Source organism: Nerophis lumbriciformis, linkage group LG05, assembly GCF_033978685.3.
Source record: "Nerophis lumbriciformis linkage group LG05, RoL_Nlum_v2.1, whole genome shotgun sequence".
NCBI classification, from domain to species: Eukaryota; Metazoa; Chordata; class Actinopteri; order Syngnathiformes; family Syngnathidae; genus Nerophis; species Nerophis lumbriciformis.
The window spans coordinates 36,437,825-36,461,171 of NC_084552.2; the positions used below are offsets into that span (position 1 = coordinate 36,437,825).

At 37.9% G+C, this 23,347-nt stretch overlaps 1 protein-coding gene across 3 annotated transcripts; it reads left to right on the forward strand.

Annotated features, from left to right (window-relative positions):
• Positions 1 to 1,861: 1,861 nt before the first annotated feature.
• Positions 1,862 to 21,945, forward strand: cfdp1 (craniofacial development protein 1). Of its 3 annotated transcripts, none has more exons than XM_061960624.2 (9): positions 1,862 to 1,984; positions 2,061 to 2,193; positions 2,961 to 3,084; positions 3,464 to 3,695; positions 6,897 to 7,003; positions 8,632 to 8,757; positions 13,580 to 13,738; positions 20,128 to 20,285; positions 21,589 to 21,945. In XM_061960624.2, exons 2-8 carry the CDS (start codon positions 2,130 to 2,132, stop codon positions 20,222 to 20,224), a joined length of 909 nt encoding a protein of 302 aa, XP_061816608.1. In that variant the 5' UTR covers positions 1,862 to 1,984; positions 2,061 to 2,129; the 3' UTR covers positions 20,225 to 20,285; positions 21,589 to 21,945. The 3 variants fall into 3 exon arrangements, with proteins under 3 accessions (XP_061816608.1, XP_061816606.1, XP_061816605.1); XM_061960622.2 differs by having other exon boundaries at positions 1,889 to 1,984; positions 2,125 to 2,193; XM_061960621.2 differs by lacking the exon at positions 1,862 to 1,984 and having other exon boundaries at positions 1,991 to 2,193.
• Positions 21,946 to 23,347: the final 1,402 nt, after the last annotated feature.

Below are 23,347 nucleotides of genomic sequence, written 5' to 3' on the forward strand. Positions count from 1 at the left end.
TTTTTTAATGCTTTAAAACTGAGCTGCCAGTTTTTAAAGTAAAATAAAAATGTATTTTTTGCAGATTATGTAAAAAAATATATTGTTAATATACTATATATATACATGTATATTCACATATTACTCATTGTTAAAATCGTCCCTCTGAGGGCAACCATAACTGCGATGTGGCCCTCAATAAAAATAAGTTTGACACCCCTGCTCTAGACCATCGCCTGAAACGAGGAAGTGCCTAAAGGTCACGTGATTGCAACCCAAAAATTTGTTTCACATTTGAAGTTGAATTGCAGACATGAATGGACTTTTGCATGATATTCAAACGTTTTAATTTTCCCTGAAACCTACATGCCTTTTTTACAAAGACAAATTGACAAAATGAGTGTAGATTTTTTGCATTGTTGGTTTTGGGCTTCACGGTGGCAGAGGGGTTAGTGCATCTGCCTCACAATACGAAGGTCCTGAGTAGTCTTGGGTTCAATCCCGGGCTCGGGATCTTTCTGTGTGGAGTTTGCATGTCCTCCCCGTGACTGCGTGGGTTCCCTCCGGGTACTCCGGCTTCCTCCCACTTCCAAAGACATGCCCCTGGGGATAAGTTGATTGGCAACACTAAATTGGCCCTAGTGTGTGGATGTGAGTGTGAATGTTGTCTGTCTATCTGTGTTGGCCCTGCGATGAGGTGGCGACTTGTCCAGGGTGTACCCCGCCTTCCGCCCGATTGTAGCTGAGATAGGCTCCAGCGCCCCCCGCGACCCCAAAGGGAATAAGCGGTAGAAAATGGATGGATGGATGGATGGTTTTTGTGATTATAAGGGATTTCAAAGGTTCATTTTTTGTCAGGTAATGAAACATTGTGTATAATCAGCATCAAACTTTTTCAAACCAGAAATTAAGAATTTTGCAATGTTTTATGCAATTGTTTTAGTTTAGAAAGTGGTGGATTGAACTGAAATGTCTGGCATAACTAAGCATGTTGTCTTGTTCATCCATAATAGCAGCCCATATATTTTTCGACATCCAGTCGACATTATACAGCGATTTCTCATGGAAGAAATCCGCAAAGCATCCAAGGACAGGGTGAAATTTGGAACAGAAAGAGAGAACATTTGATCTCTTTTAAGAAGATGGTGCATGCCCTTAACTTTTCACGACACCAGGGATTCTCAAACGGTGTACTAGCTCCATCTCGTGGTACGCCAAAGAATCCTTTGATTAAAGTACAGTGTTTTATTTTCCAATATTTAAACACAGTGTTAGTGTTCAATGGCCAACATATAAAATGTATTTGTTGAATAAAATCTTTGCCTTGTTTTTAATGAATACTTTGCCCTACTACGCTACTGATTTTAATGTTGGTCATTATGGTGGTAGTTGGAGATCCAAGTTTTTTCTGAGGTGATACTTAGTGAAAAAAGTTTGAGAACCTTTGCACTACACAGTACAGAATAAGGAAACACCCAACCAGCAATACGTGCTTTTACTTTGCAATGACACAAACAGAAAGCAGGAGTGCAAGCGACCTGGCTGCTTTTGTGTGAACTTGACGTTGAAAATAAAACAGTCAATACAGCAAACTTACAAGATTCCAGGATTCAAGATTGTTATCGTTGGTTGAGAAGTATTTCACAGAGCCACATAATAGTGACACAATGTCGTTTCTTCACTTCACGGACTCCACCATTTGCATTCAAGATAGATGGACCACAATGACCAAACACCGGCAAGTGTTCCACGTTAATCTAACAAAACGTGCAACGTAACGTAACGTAACGTAAAAAAAAAACATTAGCTAAATAATTTTTATTTTTATTATCATTTTATGCATAATCTCCCGATCCATATTCTTTCCCAGTAGATGGCGGCAGCGCACATAAAAGTTCATTTGCCGATCAACAATAAATACCGAATGAGAAGAGACGAAGAAGAAGGAACGCGCATGCGCCAAAAGAAAAGTGCTATCTACTTTGTTGTCTTGTAACACCAAGAGGTATGTTGTCAACTAAATTGAACGCAACGTGTTGAACTACTGTTTTTATGACACGTTTTAATGGTATTCGTACTAGATTTTTGTCGGCGAACCTTGTGTTTGAAATCTGTGGTGCTGTGAAACATCATCTTTTTTTAAAGCTGAAATGAACTGCTTCGACGATGACGATGAAGGTTCATCGAGTGATGATGCAGACTACATGCCGTCAGGTGAGAAATATCAATAATCTGAAAAGTTGATGTTCAAGTGTGGTTTGACATGTTCATCGTTAATAATAGTCTAACATTGGCACACATTGATTGAACCTGAAGGTGCAAAGTACTAGTAACATACAGGGGTTAGTGCATGTGCCTCACAAAACGAAGGTCATGAGTAGTCATGAGTTCAATCCCGGGCTCGGGATCTTTCTGTGTGGAGTTTGCATGTTCTCCCCGTGACTGCGTGGGTTCCCCACAGGTACTCCGGCTTCCTTCCACCTCCAAAGACATGCACCTGTGGATAGGTTGATTGGCAACACTAAATTGGCCCTAGTGTGTGAATGTGAGTGTGAATGTTGTCTATCTGTGTTGGCCCTGCGATGAGGTGGCGACTTGTCCAGGGTGTACAACGAATGCAGCTGAGATAGGCTCCAGCATCCCCCGCGACCACAAAAGGGACAAGCGGTAGAAGATGGATGGATGGATGAAGTAGAAAATGGATGGATGCAATAAAGTCATGCAGACCAGTATATATTACATCCATCCATGTTCTACCGCTTGTCCTTCTGGTGGTCGCGGGGGTGCTGAAGCCTATCCCAGCTGAATTCGGGCGGAACGCGGGGTAGGCCAGTTCTATATTAATGCACTGTTTATTGGACTATGTGTCCATCACAACTGCCAGAAGCTGATGTGTACATTTGAACCTGAATTGTGATTTTATGAATGATTATTTGTTTGATAGTCAGCTTGTGTTTTCTTTTTCGGCTCTTTCTGCACAGATGATGATCTCAGTGAAGATGACATTGATGAGTGTGAAAAGGAAGACCCTTTGGATGAAAGTGATGTGCCACATGCTGATCGTTTGACCAAAAAGAGTGTCAAGAAAGGGAATAACAGTAAGAGGTTGGTACATTTGTCAGTCACAGCATCATCACTAAACTGATTAAATGTTCCTGTATAGTTAAAACAATATTGAAGATGTATGTTGTATAATCACTCCATCTTTAAAATAAACGTGTTTATGAAATTCCTTTGTCAATCATACAAATATTATTCAAGAAGTCAAACAGGTAGTCCTCCACACGACTTCAGGCCACTATATGGATGTATCAACTCGATGGACCACATCAGTAATTCTAACGTGTGAACAAATATGAGAAATTATTGTCATTGCTGTTTGACAGTAGTAAAATATTGTTGTTAGTATTGAAAAATATCGTTGGCCATTCAATCCCCTATCATTAAGGAAGTTTCCAATGATGATTAACTTTTATTCACCCAGGATCTACAAGACCAGGACCAAACAAGGAATTCAAGTAGACCAAGAGAAAAATGGAGGTGGTGCAAAAGAGGCTCAGTCGCAACAGGAAGATTTGCAAAAACGGACCCAAATACAGAATAACGAAAAAGGTACACAGAAGCAATCAGATGACCTCTGGGCGCGTTTCCTGTGTGATGTTGGCTCCAGACCCAATGCCTCCACGTCTGCTACACAGGCTCAAACCCCAAAGGAGGTAACTTATCATGCAGTGCATAACAACATCATGAACTCATGTAATCAATGCTGGGTAAAGGTCTGGTCATTATTTGTGCAATTAACAATACTAGTGCAGTGATACCTCAGTTTTTGCTAATTATCTGTTCCAAAGGGTATATTGAAAACCTAATTCTTTGATAACCGAATCACTTTTTCCCCATAAGAAAATATGTAAATCCAATTAATTGGTTTTAGACACCCAAAAATGTAAATGTAAAATGCTTTTAATGTACAGCAAATAGTTTTACATGCAAAAAGGAATGATATACATATGACAAATGAAAGGATAAATAACAATTTTAACATCACTTTTACCTTTTTACTGAAGACTCTTGTTGGCAAAGACTGATGAGAAGAGAGGAGTCGGGAGTCAAGCGGATGCCACCTTAGTACGTTTTGTTGAAGTCAATAGTGGTTCTCACCTTCTTCATCAAAGTGCTGGCAGTCACACTGGTTTCATATCTAAAATGAACACGCTCACGATTCTCCACGCACACAGCTTTGTTTACATCAACTGATGCAATAACACACCTGCGTGACACTGTGCTTCATGGCACAATTTCGTATCTTCACTATTGTACAGCAATATGCTGAATGACAGCTAGTTTGGGTCTAAGATCTAAATAGTGTGTACTACTAGTGGGTGTCTTGCGTGTGATCTACTAAGAATGTGCAATTGCAAACTGCCCTGTTTAAGGGGGAACTTTTGCATTCACAATCCCTTTTGTAAGACAAGAAGACATGTCTTTCTTTTTTATGCTTTCTGATTTGTAATATATGGCAAGTACAGGGTGGCTAACAATGTAGCTAATGAGAGTACTCTCTTGGGCCTGTAAAGCCCTAAAAAAAACCATGCAAAAAGCACCAACAATACTCCATTTATATCTCGTGGCCTGAATATTAACCATATAATAGTGATATTGTTATAAGTGCTAGCGCCAAGGAACTACTTTTAGCGGCACCGTGATCTCAAAAGTAACTGGTTTATGCAGCTACAGTAATTATGTACTGAGCCAGTGAGCTGCTGCACCGCTTCTGAGTTCGTGAAAGTTAATTCTATATTATAAATATTGCGTCTAACTTGTATAGTAAGAAGGTTGTTGCCATAAACCGAGAAGTTGGTAAACTTTGACATTTAACTTGGATGCGTAGATTGTGAGAGACACGAAAACACGCTCGTTTAGTTATTTTTGTGTGTTTTTTTTTGTTGTTGTTGTTTTTTACCTGCGTCAGGATTAAGATTACCGGTAATTATTTATCTAAACCCGGAAAGATATTAACATTCGATCAGTCAGCATCCCAGTGAGAGCAGACCTTGTACAGTAAGTTATCGTTTTATTAGGTTTGTCGTTTGTATTTCTTGTATAGCACTTACCAATACTGCTACTTGCTGGATCGGCTTAGCACACAGCTTCTAAAACTTGTATCTCATTCTCCTTATATTCAGGGTAAAAAACAAAAGGTTCTGCATCATCATTTGTTTCAAAGTAGTCGTTGTTGGCTCTCATGAAGTCTGCCTTGATTAGTAGTAGTAGTTGTTGTTGAAGGAAATAGTGACCTTTGTGATGCGTTCGTGAAATCAATATGCTGCTGTTAAGCCTAAAACGACCAAAATACTTCAATATTACATGCTGTTATTATTAATGTGCCTGTTACTACACTACATATATACTATACTGCATGTATATAACACATTGATGCAGGTTTTTTGATGTTTTATAGAGCGCTTTATGAGCGCAATGACAGAATGACTTCCATTACCTCCACTGTTAGATTACTTTTGCAAGCGTTTATTTACGAGTTAGAATGAATAAAAAAGAAAAACAGAATTGTGAATGAAAGACAAAATTCCAAAAGTTGATTTTGCACTCATTTCCCTTACATGGAAGTTATCAACCTCTCCTACCTGAGGTGTTTTGTTATGTTGAACATGCAGCATACGAATATAAACTGCTTCTTTTTCTGGGCTATATTGTTGCGAGATCTCAACAATCGACCCTATTTTTAGCATGCCAAAGGTGCCCTCTGGGAGGCGCTGGTGTTGTGGTGGTGCATCCCCCTGGAATGATCCAGACTCAAAGAAATGTTTTTTTCGTAAAGGAGATATATTAATAATATATATAATTTGTATGAAAAAACTATTCTCTCTTCATTTTTTCAGCGCGATCCCCTTTTCAGACGCTAAACAGTGGCCACAAAACAGTTTCAGTCTTGACAAATTACATTGCGAGTGCTAAATGATCACATTTGCATTTCCCTGTCCCAGTATTGCTGTCATTCTGATGATCAGCATGTGTTCTGCATATTCATCAAGACACACAGGATAATTGAATTGCGCTTTTTATTTTACACATTTATGAGACGCAATTCTTTGACCTCAGGCTTAGTATATCAGCTTTGCGTGCGCTATCAAGTATGCACATTTTATACACGCAAACCTTTAGAAATCAGGCCTACAGTGTTTGACAGAAAGAACAAAACTATGAACAAAAACCACACACATAGTAAAGATAATTACTGGGTAAATGGCTAAAATCTGTCTATAGTGTCACAACTCTAAAAGAAACACTTTGAATTCGTCACAGAGATTGAGTCACAAACAATGGAATTCTTTGTTCTGTCACTTATTCAGCGGAATTACATGCTGGCACCTATGTTTTGCAATTCTGTCAAAAACTGAATCCTATGAAAACCACAACATACAAAAACAGGGATCCCACTGTACTCAAATGTTATTTACATAGCAGGACCTTTTTTAAAAAGTTGAATATTTACAGGTTTGTGGCAACAGTTTATGCAATATGCTGGTATTCCACCATGGCTGCACAAAGCCAGGTTCATAAAGGAAAACACACAAACTTGAAATATGTCAGATGAAACTTGAATTTGAAAGGAGGCCGATCTTTGCTAAAGGAGCGTCCACAAGTCGTGTGGCGAAACCTAGCCACTTCACAAAAAATTTATTATGTAATTTCATACTTTCACACAAGACATATAACTCAAATGCAAATTGGCAGAAAATATGCTTTTCCCCCCAGATTATGTTAGATAATTAACTAAAAGTTATTACTTATTCCTAATGAGAGGTAGTTTTGTCAGCGACACAGCAGAACACAAAGTCTGTTGTAGAAGCTTATATTTAAGGATGCTTTTATGTCAATCATATTTCTTTTCTCAGGCTCATTCTTCAGCTTCTAGTGCTTGTATGAAAACTGAATCACAGGCAACAGGTCCATCTAAAGTCACCATCACCAAAATATTTGACTTTGCGGGAGAAGAAATCAGGTATGGTAACTTTTGTTTTGTGCTTTTATTGATCTATTTCCGGCCGAAATGTAGCCTTTGGTGTAAAAATTGAAGAAGTTTGAAATCATTTCAGAGCTATTTAGTTATATTCAAGATTTGTTCCCTTCTTTTTAAGTTCTTATTACAAATGTCTGTCAGCAACAGGTGTGCATTTTTTCTGACTTTAAATTCAAAGGAAGGTCAAATTTTGGTCTATAACGAGCTCATCATCAGGATCAAGAGGAACTTTTAAGAAGAGGTTTCATTCACAGCGACTCCAAAAGACTCTTCACAGTTACTCTGCAAATACTAAAAGTTTTCTAATCTTTTATACTAATTGTATGCTAATACTAATAGTTTCAGAAAAAACATTAAATAAAGGCACACCTGCCAACATGTATGAATTTTGGTACTAAGCACACATTTTATTATTTGAATACACAAGTAAGCTTTGCTGTTTTCCAGGTACACATTTTGTTGCATTTTGCCAGTTTTGATTACCAGTTCAGTGTTGGAAGCCTGTTTTTTGTTTGTATATGAAGGCCCGGACAACTCTAACTGTAGACCTTGATTGGTTGGAAGTAGTTTTTCCAACCATTAGCCTGGTTTTGAAAAAGTTTCATAATTATTGTACCAAATAATAGGTTGCGAGAATTGGTTTGAGTCGGGAATTGTGTTTAATTGATTCTGAATCGACTCGTCCCCGCAGGAATGGGAATGGGAATCGGATCAAATAGTTAGGTGCCCAAGGAGTCACACCCCAAATTTTTTGGATTAGATTTATTTATTTTTTACATTATTTCCTGTGTTTATGACTCATTCAGAGGGTGTACACCCGACTTTTGCATTTGAAGTAAAATCAAATGACAACAAAAACAGTGGGCATAGTAAATGTCAAATTCACCCTTTAAAAGCCACCCCAAAACATCTTGCTCGCTAGCGGTAGCTTATAGCTAGAGATCGATATAACTGTATTCCAGCCATGGGAACAGAGAAAGTGAGTAGATGCTGTACGTTATTACTTCATTAAATTACTGTTTTATTTGTAGTACCGGTACTTTCTATTTTATTCATAAACCGCCTGTAGTAGCAACAGAAAAAAAGAGGACAATACAACAGTTTAAATAGAATACCGGTACATGCAATACAATATAAATAAAGTATGGACACTAATATCTTCAATGTGGTTCTGGTAATCTGTAGTCTATTACCTGTGTCTTATCTTCAACCAATATTTCTTATCAAAAAGTTTTTGTTTTTTTAAGGCATTGTGTTGCATTAAAATTGAGGTGTTTTGGACGGCCAAGCAATGATTTAGATTGATTTCCATTCATTTTAATGGACGGTGCTGATGTGCGATAACGAGCCTGTTTGTGGAACCAATTGAGCTTGTAAGTTTAGGTATTACTGTATTGGATCCCTTAACAAAAGCAACAATTCTGATCCTAATACTGCTTATGTGTCCATAAAATGAAAACATTTGTCCTGTCCCTTCAAGGAGTACCCTCTGGGCAGCCACCTAACCATGACATAAAAAACTTTAAGGAAGCTTCTTGAATGCCCATTAGAATGTGATGTTCAGTTGTCTAAGGCTGCCCTATATTATTGACTGTTTGTTGTTTTGTCAGGCTCAATGAAGAAGTATTAGCAGACTCCAAAGAAGCAAAGATGCATCTAAAAAGCCAGGTCACAGAAGAAAGAACAGATGAAGACATTCCCGGTTCTCCCACCCAATCAGGTGGTCCTGGCCCCAGGTACAACAACTCACACAAGTTGTTCAAAGTAGCATTATTCATTTGTTTCTAGTCATTAGGACTGTATTGGTCTTTTCTTAGTTACATTTTCACTAACAATACATTACAGATTCATTTTGACAGTGTGTTCAGCTCTGAGAACTTGTGTAACAATTGATGTCTGTATTTCTCTAGCATTCATGTCTCTGCAAACAGTGGGGGCCATCTTTGCATTCATTTGTGTTTCTGATACATATTCTAGAATACACACATAAACACAAAGCCCAGAAGGATTTATATATATTTGTTTAATGCCGTGGTCAAAACTTAAAAACAACTAAAGTCTAATGTCTGTCTTTAAAAGTCAGTAACACAGACTTATTTATCTTATATATTTATTGATCTATCATTCCACAGAGCGTGTTTAGCCAGCTAAACTCGGTCCTTTCTCTTAAGTGAAAGGTCATGTTACCTCTAAACTAAACAAAATAGATCCCAATCCACTTGTTTGTTCTTTTTTTTCTATTTATTATTTATTACTGTTTTTCTTCATACTGCCGGGACCTTTCACCATAAATCGGACAACTGCACCTGAGGTTTTTAATATAATAAACACATTAAAGAATTCCAAAGCTAAGGACAACTACAATCTTGATTTCTAGATTCCTTAAAAAGTATAAGGGAGCATCGGTATGCCCAATCACTAAATTAATCAACTTGTCAATTAAACATGAAACTGTCCCAGCTGACTGGAAAAAGGCGGTAGTGATCCCAGTGTATAAATCAGGTGACAGAAGTGATATATAAATAATTACAGGCCAATTAGTATACTGCCAGTGCTCTCAAAAGTACTTGAAAAATGATTTGCAAAACAACTAATAGAACATCTCAATTTCAAGATTGTACTGTAGGAGTACCTCAATGATCCATTTTGTGCCCCATTTTATTTTCCTTGTATATAAATGATCTCGCTGATATTTGTAAAGTTGTGGACGTACAGTTATACGCAGATGATGCAGTAATTTTTTAGAAGTTCTAAAACTATCAAAGAGGCTGCTCCGATTCACTCATCAACCGTAACACTTGTTAAACAAGTGTAACACACAGAAAACTGTGTTTTTGTCAAAAAAAAAACCCTCTTAAACACGACTCAATAAATGTGTATTTTGGAGGTCAACAACTAAATGTGGTAAAGGAATTCAAATACCTGGGAGTAACATTGGACTCAGTCCTTTCTTTCAAAAAACATATCAAAATGATGTCAAAGACAGTTAAATATAATATACGTAATTTTAGCCAATAGAATCAGTCTACAAAAAATGCTCTGAAAATTTTAGACAAATCTTTTACTTACCATCATTGTAATTTCTTTCCATATATAAACTATTGAACTTTGATAATTTTTTTAAATTTACAAACGCCTGTATGATATATAAATGTCTACATGGATCAGCTCAGCTCCCACTAAATGACTACATTAAATACAGAACAGGTGGAACATCTACATCTCGTATCGTAAGGGTCATAACCAAGGGAGACCGAGGTGCCTGTGAGAAAAACCTCTTTTGGTCAACATTTTTTTTTCTCTCATGGGATGCTTCTTATGGAACGGTCTACCTACCGCAGAAAGGGAATCTTCCAGCTTTGCTAAATTCAAAAGTCAATTAAAGGCCTGGTTTAAAAGTAAACAGGTTTGTGATCACACAAATTAACACAATGATAAAAGGTAATTTAATCAATGTCATAATATGAGCACTTAAACATGATTTGCACATTTATACTTTTACATCAAACATTTTATTCGTGCTGTATATGCAATGCAGTATATCATGGCACTTTATACGGGCTGTGAGCAATATATCTTGGCACTTAATTCAAGCAATGCAATACATATACATTTCTGCTTTTTATTTAATGTTTTAATTATTTTGTTATTTTTAAATTAATTACCTGTAATAACTTTCTTTTTTTTAAATTACCTAAATGTTACTGAATCTGTAGTGGTGATCCTGACTTTTCTCTGTTTTGTGTGACTGCTATTGTCGTTTGATTGTATGCATCACCAACCTGTCTGGGGACTACAGGCGGAAATGAGCCTTTTGCTAAAACCTGACATATTTACATATTGCATATATGTGCTGTCCCTATTTTAAATAAAGAATTGAAGGGAAAACAATTCTTACCAAAAATGTGTACGAATATGACAAAGCTTTAGAATTGCTTCTAGACAATTTTGTATGTGTCCACCAGCTTGCTAAGTGTCTCTTGTGGAATGGCGGCGCACTCTTCCTTAGCAAAAGCCATTAACTTGGTTAGGTTGGTCAGTTACGTAGCCATCACTCTGGTCTTCTCTGCGCTATGTTTTTGGATCACTGTCCTGCTGGTACTTCTTGTTGTGGTCAAGGTGGAGTCTCTCACGTTTTTATAAAGCATAGTGATGTAATCCTCCTATGGATGTGACTATATGTTTATCGTGAACCAACATTATCACGGTTATAATTATCGGAGTGTTGTTGAATGTGCTCAAAAAGTACTTGTATACAATTACACACACTGAAATCTTTTAACCAAGTTTAATTTAAAAGTAACTAATACGTTGACACACAATATACATTCTTGGCAGAAGAAACATTAAATAGTGTTCTATATTCTTGAGACATATTTTTTAGTATTCAAATGCTATTTTTTCCATTTTAATTTGTCATAGTTTTAGAATGTTTTATGTAGAAATGCAAATTGAGTGTTCACCTTGCTTCTCTAGTTTGTGACATCATGCAAGTTCATTTTCTGTTGTAAACCGGTTAATCTTAAATTGTAAAAAAAAAATACACCAAAATAATCCTGTGTCCCATTCCTCTGAGTACTGATTGATCACTCTGTTCTATGACAACACAACTTGTAGGTTCCAAGTCTGTCCGTGAGTTTATCAAATTGTGTTATCAATCACGGTTTTTAGATCACTTTATTTTAAAACAGTAATACTAGGGATGTCTGATAATATCGGACCGCCAATATTATCGGCCGATAAATGCTTTAAAAAGTAATATCGGAAATTATCGGTATCGGTTTCAAGGTTATCGGTATCGGTTTCCAAAAGTAAAATTTGTGACTTTCTAAAACGCCGCACTGCCTTTGCGTACTGGCCCAGTCACATACTATCTAAGGCTTGACACACACACTCTCTAATGCAGGTCACACTGAGGGTGGCTGTATAAACAACTTTAACACTGTTACAAATATGCGCCACACTGTGAACCCACACCAAACAAGAATGACAAACACATTTCGGGAGAACATCCGCACCGTAACACAACATAAACACAACAGAACAAATACCCAGAACCCCTTGCAGATGCTTGTTTTCATTCAGAAAAATCTGCCTCTCACACGTGATGACAAGGAGAAAAATAATTAGCCCACTCTTTGAGCTTCATCTGTTGCACAAATAGACTAATAGTCTGAACTGAGGAGTGAAGCTGTTTTTTTTATGTTCTGTGCCTTTTTTCCCCATGCACTTTACAGGATGGCTGTGTTTTCTACTAGTCTAGACTGAAGCAGTTGTATTAATGTTCATGCACTTTAAGGAATGGCTGTGTTATTTACTAGTCTAGACTGAAGCAGTTTTTTATTTTTGTGCCTTTCTTGTTTTTATTTGCACATTTTTGTTACTCATACGAATACGTTAAGAAGAGGGCAGGTTGAGCCCAGTTTATAGTATACTCTGGACTGAAGCTGTGTGCCATCATTGTTTTTGTAGCTGTTGTTTTGAAGCATGTTTAAGAAAAAAAAAAAAGCACTTTGTGAAAGTCAAAGTTAACAGTGTTTCCCATAGTTGTAGTGGGTATCAGGCTTATTTCAGGGAGAGCATGTCCCACATTCCAAGCTGCTGTTTTGAGGCATGTTAACAAAATAATACACTTTGTGACTTAAATGATTTATTTTGGAAAACCTTGTTACATTGTTTAATGCATCCAGCATTAAACAAAATTAGGCATAATAATGTGTTAATTCCACGACTATATATATATCTGTATTGGTTGATATCGGTATCGGTAATTAAGAGTTGGACAATATTGGATATCGGCAAAAAAGCCATTATCGGACATCCCTAAGTAATACTAGCCCTCAGAAGTTTTACTGCGGTTAACATTAGTATCGTTTATCGTTATGTCCCTAAATCCACCTTTCTCATGGTTCTTTCAATCTTGACATGGTTCCTTGTCCAACTGAAAGAGAAGCAACTCTGTAGCATTGTTTCCACCGCCATACTTCCTCCTGATTTATTTGGTATCCTTCCTGGATGATGGATCATGACACTTTTTTGTTCTGGCTGGTACAAGGGTACAAGGGGCAAACCTTTAACTTCCTGCCATACCCATTAAGTTTTTTCTTAAACTGTGTTGAACATATTGTTCATGTTGATCTGGGCAGTTTACACATCATAATGCTTTTAAAATGACCTTATAACCCTTTCCTTCACTGTGGACCTTCATAAGATGGTGACATAGGTCCTCACCTCTCATTGGCCATGATGATCAAAAACTCAACACTTTCCCTATTGTAAAGGTGCTTTTTTAAAAGTAATTTTTTAACATTTGGTCAACAAAAAGGTATTTATACCACTGGAACGACTTGAAATACCCACAGCACAATGACGAGCACATTCACAGGAAGTAAGAAACAATGGGCACTATTAACATTGTCGGCGGTATTGTCAGTGTGCGTACACGTGTGCACTCAAAGTAGCCCTGTTATTCATGTTTGTACTTAAGGAAATTCATTTACGCTTTAGTTCATTGTAATTGTCAACTTTTTGCAAGATTGGTCTGTTTTGTGTTTGCAGTACGAAGCGGCCAGCAGGGATTTCCGGCGTACTAAATCGTTTTGGGGTAAAGAAACAAAAACTGAGTACACTGGAGAAGTCAAAGATGGACTGGGATGCTTTTAAATCTGAGGAGGGCATCACTGAGGAGCTGGCAATCCACAACAGGGGCAGAGATGGGTAAGAGGCTGTGATGATGTATATATTTTTTCTTTCTTTTAAATCTTCACCTGGTACTTTGTCTTGTCCCTGTGATAGTGTATTAATTCTAATATTTGTGAACTGTCGCTCAATTCTGTCGACAATGGACTAGCGTTACAAGGGTGTTTGCAAGAGTCATGCATTAACTGGGAATATATCAGTAATTGTGTTCGAAGTTTCGGTGTTCATGAATTAGGGCTGCACAATTTTGAGGAAAAAACCTAATTGCGATTTTTCTCCCCAAAATTGCGACTGCGATTCGATTTGCAATTTTTATATGTTGTACATAAAAATGCATAAAATAACAAGTGAAAGAAGACATGTTACTTTTAGACTGTCAATCAACATATTCCTATCTCAAGGTGCCACACATTAAAATAATATGCAATTTACTTTAAAATATATTTGGTTTCATGCAGGCTCAAAGCTTTTGTCTACATATTGCTTTTAAACTGGAGAAATAATTGATAAACTATACAGTGATTATAATGTAAATTTATTATAATATATCATGATAATCCAAGTAACTTAAAGGATGTACACTTTTCTTTCTCATTACTGTAAAATTGTTTACCACTGTACTGTAGTTGGAAGGTAAATAGTTTTATCCTGAATAAACAAAATAATTCTGTACAAAACCTAAAACCAGTTGGCACGTGTTGTGTAAATGGTAAATAAAAACAGAATACAATGATTTGCAAATGCTTTTCAACTTGTATTCAATTGAATACACTGCAAAGACGGGGTATAGCTCGGTTCGATCCCCGCTTCCGCCATCCTCGTCACTGCTGTTGTATCCTTGGGCAAGACACTTTACCCACCGGCTCCCAGTGCCACCCACACTGGTTTAAATGTTACTTAGATATTGGGTTTCACAATGTAAAAGCGCTTTGAGTCACTAGAGAAAAGTGCTATATAAATATAATTTCACTTCACAATTTCACAAGACAAGATATTTAATATTCAAATTGACAAACTTAATTTTTTTTTGCAAATAATCGTTAACTTCGAATTTAATGGCAGCAACACGTTGCAAAAAAGTTGGCACAGGGGCATTTTTACCACTGTGTTACATGGCCTTTCCTTGTAACAACACTCAGTAAACGTTTGGGAACTGAGGAGACCAATTTTTGAAGCTTTTCAGGTGGAATTATTTTCCATTCTTGCTTGATGTACAGCTTAAGTTGTTCAACAGTCCAGGGTCTCCGTTGTCGTATTTTACGCTTCATAATGCGCCACACATTTTCAATGGTAGACAGGTCTGGACTACAGGCAGGCCAGTCTAGTACCCGCACTCTTTTACTACGAAGCCACGCTGTTGTAACACGTACATAATGTGGCTTGGCATTGTCTTGCTGAATAAAGCAGGGGCGTCCAAGAAAAAGATGTTGCTTGGATGGCAACATATGTTGCTCCAAAACCTGTATGTACCTTTCAGCATTAATAATAATAATAATAATAATAACTGGGATTTATATAGCGCTTTTCTAAGTACCCAAAGTTGCTTTACATGTAGAACCCATCAATCATTCACACCTGTAATGGTGCCTTCACAGATGTGTAAGTTACCCATGCCTTGGGCACTAATACACCCCCATACCATCGCAGATGCTGGCTTTTGAACTTTGCACCTATAACAGTCCGGATGGTTCTTTTCCCTCTTTAGTCCGGAGGACACGACGTCCACAGTTTCCAAAAACAATTTGAAATGTGGACTTGTCAGACCACAGAATACTTTTCCACTTTGCATCAGTCCATCTTAGATGAGCGGGCCCAGCGAAGCCGGCGGCGTTTCTTGGTGTTGTTGATAAATGGCTTTCGCTTTGCATAGTAAAGTTTTAACTTGCACTTACAGATGTAGCGACGAACTGTAGGTACTGACAGTGGTTTTCTGAAGTGTTCCTGAGTAGGGATGTCCCGATCCGATATTTGGATCGGATCGGCTGCCGATATTTGCCAAAAATTGCGTATCGGCAGGGCATGGGAAAATGCCGATCCAGATCCAGTTTAAAAAAAAAACTCCGGTCCGTGTTTTACAACGTACCTATTTAAATAATACATTCCACTTTTCTGCTGCTCCGTAATTTCCGTTCCGCATTTTCCAGCACACCTTCAACACATCCACAATTCTCACGCAGTTGCTTTTAGCTGCTGGCATTACACGACAGGCTCTTCTCACTCTTTCCTGTGTCTGGCATTACACGACAGGCTCTTCTCACTCTTTCCTGTGTCTCCCTCTAACAGACAGCGAGCGCACCTTCTTACCCACGCCACATACTGTCAAGACATACGTCACATACGTATACATCCTCTCCCAGCAGAGAGCGAGGTAGCGGCATGGCTAATGTTAGCTGTGATGCTAGCGCAGCCGCTCAGGTGCGCGCCTGCTCAAGCGTCCTCTGCGCACGGCAAATCTATGCCACGCACAAAATCAAATAAAAAATAAGCTTATAACAATTTTCGACACACTGACACGACAGAGACAACAGTTTTCGTCATCATTGTTCAAATATTGTGACGTCTGTCGAGACGCTTATCTCCATTCGGTGCCACACAGAGCCGGCCCAAGGCATAAGCGTACTAAGCGCTTGCTTAGGGCCCCGCGGCCACCAGGGGGCCCCCAAAAGCAATTAACAAAAAATTATTATTTTTTATTTTTTGCATGTAGAGTCTGACTGATGATTTCTAAATGATCAAAGATATATTATTGTACAAAAACACAATTTTAGGTCAACATTTTTGCACATTGCTGTTTCAGGTTTTTGTTACCAAAAATAATAAAGTGAATCAGAATCAGCTTTATTGTCCAGTTATGTTTAACACACATGGAATTTAACTTCAGTAGACTGCGCTCTCTTTGTACAAAGTAAACATTAAATATGAACAATTAACTAAAAATATAAACTAGTAATTAAAGACTAATATGTACAAGACTGATGAGACAAGATGACACTTTTACTGTAAATACAAAGCTTTATCACTTTGACTGTTCAACCCCAGGCCACTCTTGTAGCTGAATGTTTTCTACATTTTAAGATTAGGAACCATATGTGGCACTCTGGACATCATTCGTTCATTCATTGGTATTATTTATGTTCTTAACTGGGCCACCCCCATATCTTTATAAATGACATGTCATTTGTAAAGACATGCAAGGCTGACAATAGGATAATGTAAACAACACTGCCAGAGCCGCAATGAGTTTATAGTAGGTGTGTGAATGATCAACAATCAATATTATTGGCAGAAATAGAGGGCCCCAAAATCAAATTTTGCTTAGGGCCCCATGGAGGCTTGGGCCGGCACTGGTGCCACACGTCCAGACTCCACACCATCAAAATGGCACAAATTTCCACATCAACCAACTTTAGATTTATTCTCATATCAAACTCTTTTGGCTGTCTTTTTGACACTTACATCAGGCACCCCCCTCCACACCCTGGATTATAAATAATGTAAATAATTCAATGTGATGATCTTGTGTGATGACTGTATTATGATGATAGTATATATCTGTATCATGAATCAATTTAAGTGGACCCCGACTTAAACAAGTTGAAAAACTTATTGGGGTGTTACCATTTAGTGGTCAATTGTATGGAATATGTACTTCACTGTGCAACCTACTAATAAAAGTCTCAATCAATCAATCAAAACACATAGAATCATCATACTGCTGTGATTATATGCATCAAGTGTTCATTCAAGGCTAATGCAAAATATGGAGATATATATTGTGTATCGCAATATGGCCTTAAAATATTGCAATATTAAAAAAAGGCCATATCGCCCAGCCCTAGTTCAATGATGCCATTTCTGTTTGTCATGTATAATTTTGTCTATTTTGTGTTTATCCTTGAATAAACAGGTCAGTTTCTTGTTACCAACCATTGTGTATTATTCAAACTCCCCTAATTCAGCTGGCTAGTTGTTATCAAGAGTACTAAAACCCTTTTCAACATGATTCTGACAACTAAGTAGGCTAAATAACTTTAAACTTTAATACATGCTCGGATAGGCCAGTATCGGTCAGTATCGGTATCGGTCAGTATCGGTATCGGATCGGAAGTGCAAAAACAATATCGGTATCGGATCGGAAGTGCAAAAACCTGGATCGGGACATCCCTATTCCTGAGCCCATGTGGTGATATCTTTTACACACTGATGTCGTTTTTTGATGCAGTACCGCCTGAGGGATCGAAGGTCATGGGCATTGCCGCTTACATGCAGTGATTCCTCCAGATTCTCTGAACCTTTTGATATTACGAACCTTAGATTGGGAAATCCCTAAATTCCTTGCAATAGCTCGTTGAGAAATGTTGTTCTTAAAATTGTTTGACAATTTGCTCACGCATTTGTTCACAAAGTAGTAACCCTCGCCCCATCCTTGTTTGTGAATGACTGAGCGTTTCATGGAAGCTGCTTTTATACCCAATCATGGCACCCACCTGTTCCCAATTAGCCTGTTCACCTGTGGGATGTTCCAAATAAGTGTTTGATGAGCATTCCTCAACTTTCTTAATCTTTTTTGTCACTTGTGCCAGCTTTTTTTAAACATGTTGCATGCATCAAATTCCAAATGAGCTAATCTTTGCAAAAAATAAAAACGTTTACCAGTTCAAATATTAAGTATTTCGTCCTTGCAGTCTATTCAATTGAATATAGGTTGAAAGGACTTGCAAATCAATGTATTTTGTTTTTATTTACGATTTACACAACTCGCCAACTTCACTGGTTTTCTGTTTTGTAAATAAACAAAAAAATAAAACGGACTCATTTCTCTAAGCAAAAATTTACCTCAAATAGATATTGAACATCTTAGAGTGCATTTTTTTCCGATTTGGAAAAATTAGGTCTGGCGTCTCTGTTTATTTCCATCACCTGATCACGGCATTCTCGCTGGTTTGTCTGTGTTAATGGGCGTGTAACAACGAAACATTTGGCTTTGTAATCATATTTTTCTCCTTCTAATTTTTGTTACTTTGCGGCATTTCTCTCTGGCGAGTTGCAAGTAGCGAGGCTGTCTGTGCCTACTGTGTGTAAAGAAGGCACCCCGCACTACGCGCACCCAGACAAAGATTGTGAATGACTGAAAAGAGGGCTCACTGTGTTCAGTTAATTCTGTTAAACTCGCTCAGTTGCTGAGAGCGACATACAAATTGAGACGTCTTTCTCCCTTTTTTTGAAGCGAGAGACGAACAAATGATTGGATAATGAAGAAGTGTAGCAGGAGAGTGACACAAAAACGTGTGTTCGAGGTTGTAATTAAGTGCAGCTGTTAGTGGGTTAAGGTCAACAAAGTGCGGAGAGAGCTACAGACTACATTGCTAACGAGACACTAAGAATTAAGAAAATAATAACAAATAAGAATTCAATATTCTGTAGAATTTACCAAAATAAAACATGTGGAAATAACACAAGACTGTAGCTTTTAGTAAAATGTTCAACATTTTTAAGAATCTTTGTCTTCTTTCTAGAAAATATACTGGTGAAACTCAAAAATGTTGAATATCGTGCAAAGGTTTGCTCAGATTTACAAGGTGAAACTAATGTTACATAGGCTTATAACATGCAACTCAAGATATTTCAAGCCTTCTTTTGATATCATTTTGATGATTACTTACATCTTAAATGTGGGGTTTTCAAAAACTGTAAGCCAAAATTGTCAATTATATTAAAGGTTTGACATAATTCACTTTGCATGTAATGGGTTTCTATCACATTAGTTTCACATTTGAAGTTGAATTGCTGACACTAATAGACGTTTACACGATATTCAATTTTTTTTAGTTCCACCTGTATAATGGAAAAGACTGATGGAAAATTGGGTTGGAGGAAAACATGCAACTTTTCTGACTATAATTAAACATTCACCTACTGAAAATCAGGAGCATCTATGTGGCAAATTGGTGCTAGACTTTGACCACACACTTAGTCACGTCTCGGTGACTTTGGTCTAGCCAGGCTTCTACTCTTCCCTGCTGTGGTAATAGGAGAGAGGTACAGTAGACGTGATCTAGTACTGCCTGTCTCAGAGCCACTCAATCTGTCTCTCATCATGCTCATCTAAATGAGCAGGCATTCATTTCAATTTAACAGGTAATGGCAGCTTTGACAATTAGGCAAATGGCGCTAACATCAAAGGCAGTTTAGTACCTGTTGTATTCAGATGACGTGCTAGCGTTAATGCTGCTGGGATGAAATCGGAGCAGTTCAGAAACACGACATTCATTTATAGTTATTGCATGCTGTGTGTTCAAATGTTTCAGCATATCGCTTGTATGTCTTCCTTTTGATTAAATAACAACCTTGCAAGCATTAGAAGTAGCGATGTTAAAATATTTTCTGTTTTTTTTTTCCATCTGAAGGTATGTGGAGCGAAAGAACTTCTTGGAACGTGTTGATCACAGACAGTTTGAGATGGAGAAAGCGGTGCGTCTAAAAAACATGAAACCTTCATCTTAACTACTGGCTGCCATCTCCTCAGTTAACTGACTGCCTGTAAGGCTTCAATCTATTTTGTTATGTACCGTATTTTCCGCACTATAAGGCGCACCGGATTATTAGCCGCACCTTCTATGAATTACATATTTCATAATTTTGTCCACCAATAAGCCGCCCCGGACTAAAAGCCGCGCCTACGCTGCGCTAAAGTGAATGTCAAAAAAACGCTGCGCTAAAGTGAATGTCAAAAAAACAGTCAGATAGTTCAGTCAAACTTTAATAATATATTGAAAACCAGCGTTCTAACAACTCTGTCCCAAAATGTACGCAAATGTGCAATCACAAACATAGTAAAATTCAAAATGGTGTAGAACAATAGCAACATAATGTTGCTCGAACGTTAATGTCACAACACACAAAATAAACATAGCGCTCACCTTCTGAAGTTATTCTTCATTCGTAAATCCTTCGAATTCTTCGTCTTCGGTGTCCGAATTGAAAAGTTGGGCGAATACGGGATCCAAAATGGCCGGTTCCGTCTCGTCGAAGTCACCGGAGTCAGTGTCACTGTTGTCCAGCAGTTCTGTGAATCCTGCCTTCCGGAAAGGTCGGACCACAGTTGTGACCGAAACTATCTGCCCAGGCATTTACGATCCACTGGCAGATGTTGGCGTATGTCGACCGGCGCTATCTGCCCGTCTTAGTGAAGGTGTGTTCGCCTTCGGAGCTGTGTGAAAAAAGCCACCCGGCCTCTTCGCGTAAACTTCCCTTAACCACTCGCTCATCTTTTCTTCATCCATCCATCCCTTCGAGTTAGCTTTTATGATGACGCCGGCTGGAAAGGTCTCTTTTGGATGGGTGGAAGTTAGCATGGCAAGCTAGAACCACAGTGAAGGATGACTTCTCATTCCCTGTGGAGCGAATATTCACCGTACGTGCTCCCGTTCCACAGTGCGGTTCAGTTGCTGTGAAATACGGTAGTAATCCGTGTGCGGATGGAGAGATTGCGTCTTTTTATGAACCGGATCGTTTTGTAGGAGCCATTTTGTGGTCTTTACAGATGTAAACAGGAAATGAAACGTACGGTGATATCCGCGCGTTTTTTCTTCTTCTTCCGGGGGCGGGTGAAGCGCTTCCTGTTCTATGGGGGCGGGTGAAGCGCTTCCTGTTCTATGGGGGCGAGTGCTTTCCTTGGCGGTTGCTTGCGTAGAAGAAGAAGCGCTTCCTGTTCTACCGGGAAAAAAGATGGCGGCTGTTTACCGAAGTTGCGAGACCGAAACTTTATGAAAATGAATCGTAATAAAGCGCACCGGGTTATTAGGCGCACTGTCAGCTTTTGAGAAAAATTGTGGTTTTTAGGTGCGCCTTATAGTGCGGAAAATACGGTAGAATGTTATTGGTTTGTACTTGTGCTGTTTCATATGTTTAGGCAGTGTACTGTATGTAAAGAATTTGCTGGTTATCTGGAAGGAGAAATGGCCCTTAACCTTTTAATCATGTTTCATCTGGTTGTTTGAAACTCTCAGTGATCATTACTGTGTTTACAGTGCTCTTAGCCTCCATCAATGCACCAACTTAAATTCTAACGTTATGTTTTTGTTTTGGTCTTGGTTTTAAGTTATCAAATACACCTCAAAGTTATTATGTATGGTGAACCTCCAAAAGAGCACTATTTTTTTGGGACTATTCTGAGAATCTATGTTCTTGCTGAACACCAAAATAAAGTTTTGGTTTTAAAATAATTGCCCGCTGTGATGTGTTCAGACTTATCTAACAGCTACAGTGCATCCGGAAAGTAGTCACAGCGCTTGACTTTTATCACATTTTGTTTTGTTACAGCGGCAGCCTCATTCCAAAATAGAATAGATTAATTTTTGTCCTCAAAATTCTGCAGACAATACCCAATAATGACAATGTGAAAATTTGTTGTTTTTTATTTAGCAAATTTATTAAAAATTAAAAAACTAAAAAAAATCACATGTTCATAAGTATTCACAGCCTTTTTTGATCAATATTTTGTTGATGCACCTTTTCTTTTCAAAAAGACTTTGAGGCTGTAATTGCTGCCAAAGGTGCTTCAACAAAGTATTGAGGAAAGCCTGTGAATACTTTTGTATATGTGATTTTTTCTTTTTCTTTTTTTTTTAAAATAAATTTGCAAAACATTTAAAAAAATAACTTTTTACATTGTCATTGTGAGGTATTGTCTGCAGAATTTTGAGGAAAAAAAAAATTAATTTAATTTTGGAATAAGCCTGTAACATAACAAAATGTAGAAAAAGTAAAGCGCTCTGAATACTTTCCGGGTGCACTCTCGGTTTTTTTCAGTGTGCGTGTGATTATTATTATTTTTGTATTAGATCAATCACACTAAACTTTTATTTTTTTAAACTGCCTTTAGGTTTTTTTCTGTCATCCTTTTGGTACCACACTGTTTTATTTTTGAACTTGTCGACAATTAAGGGCATACATCGACTTTTCTTGTTAGAAGTCATGCTGCTAGTTGCAAACTGCAGCTTGCCATAGTCACTAGACTTTCCATCATTCTGATTATTATGAAAATGCGATCAATTAAAAGCAATATAATATACAATTTAACGATCCCATCAGTGACATTATAAAAGAGCCGTTGGACAAACCTTCCAACATTTGGAATGAAACAAAATTTGACGATATGAAACTCTCTAAGTAATTGAGACGGATATAAACAAGCCTTCTGCAACTTGTATGTGCCATCTGTTTATTAACCTTTAATTAACCAGATAAGAACCCATTGAGGTTAAGATCTTAAGGGTGACCTGGCCAAGAGGTCAACAGCACATGGCACAGAGCAGTAACAGACAGGTTGTCAGAAAAATTGTATTTAAATTATCAAAAAACTTTCCGTTCTGAGTTCTCAATGAACAGACAAGAAGCGGTCTTTGTTGCACCAAGCCAAACGCTTGGAAGATTCCGCTGTGGACGATGGAATGAGACGGGAGGGGTCATCCATTGTCCTCGAAAACCTGCCCAAGCTGAATCCAGGACGAACCCAAGCCTGAGGGATCTTCTTCTTTTGTCTTCAATGTGACCAAAAACAATGACTGTTTACATACTCCCCATTCCTGCTGAGACAGGTGTTGTTGCGTAAACATTGAACATCTA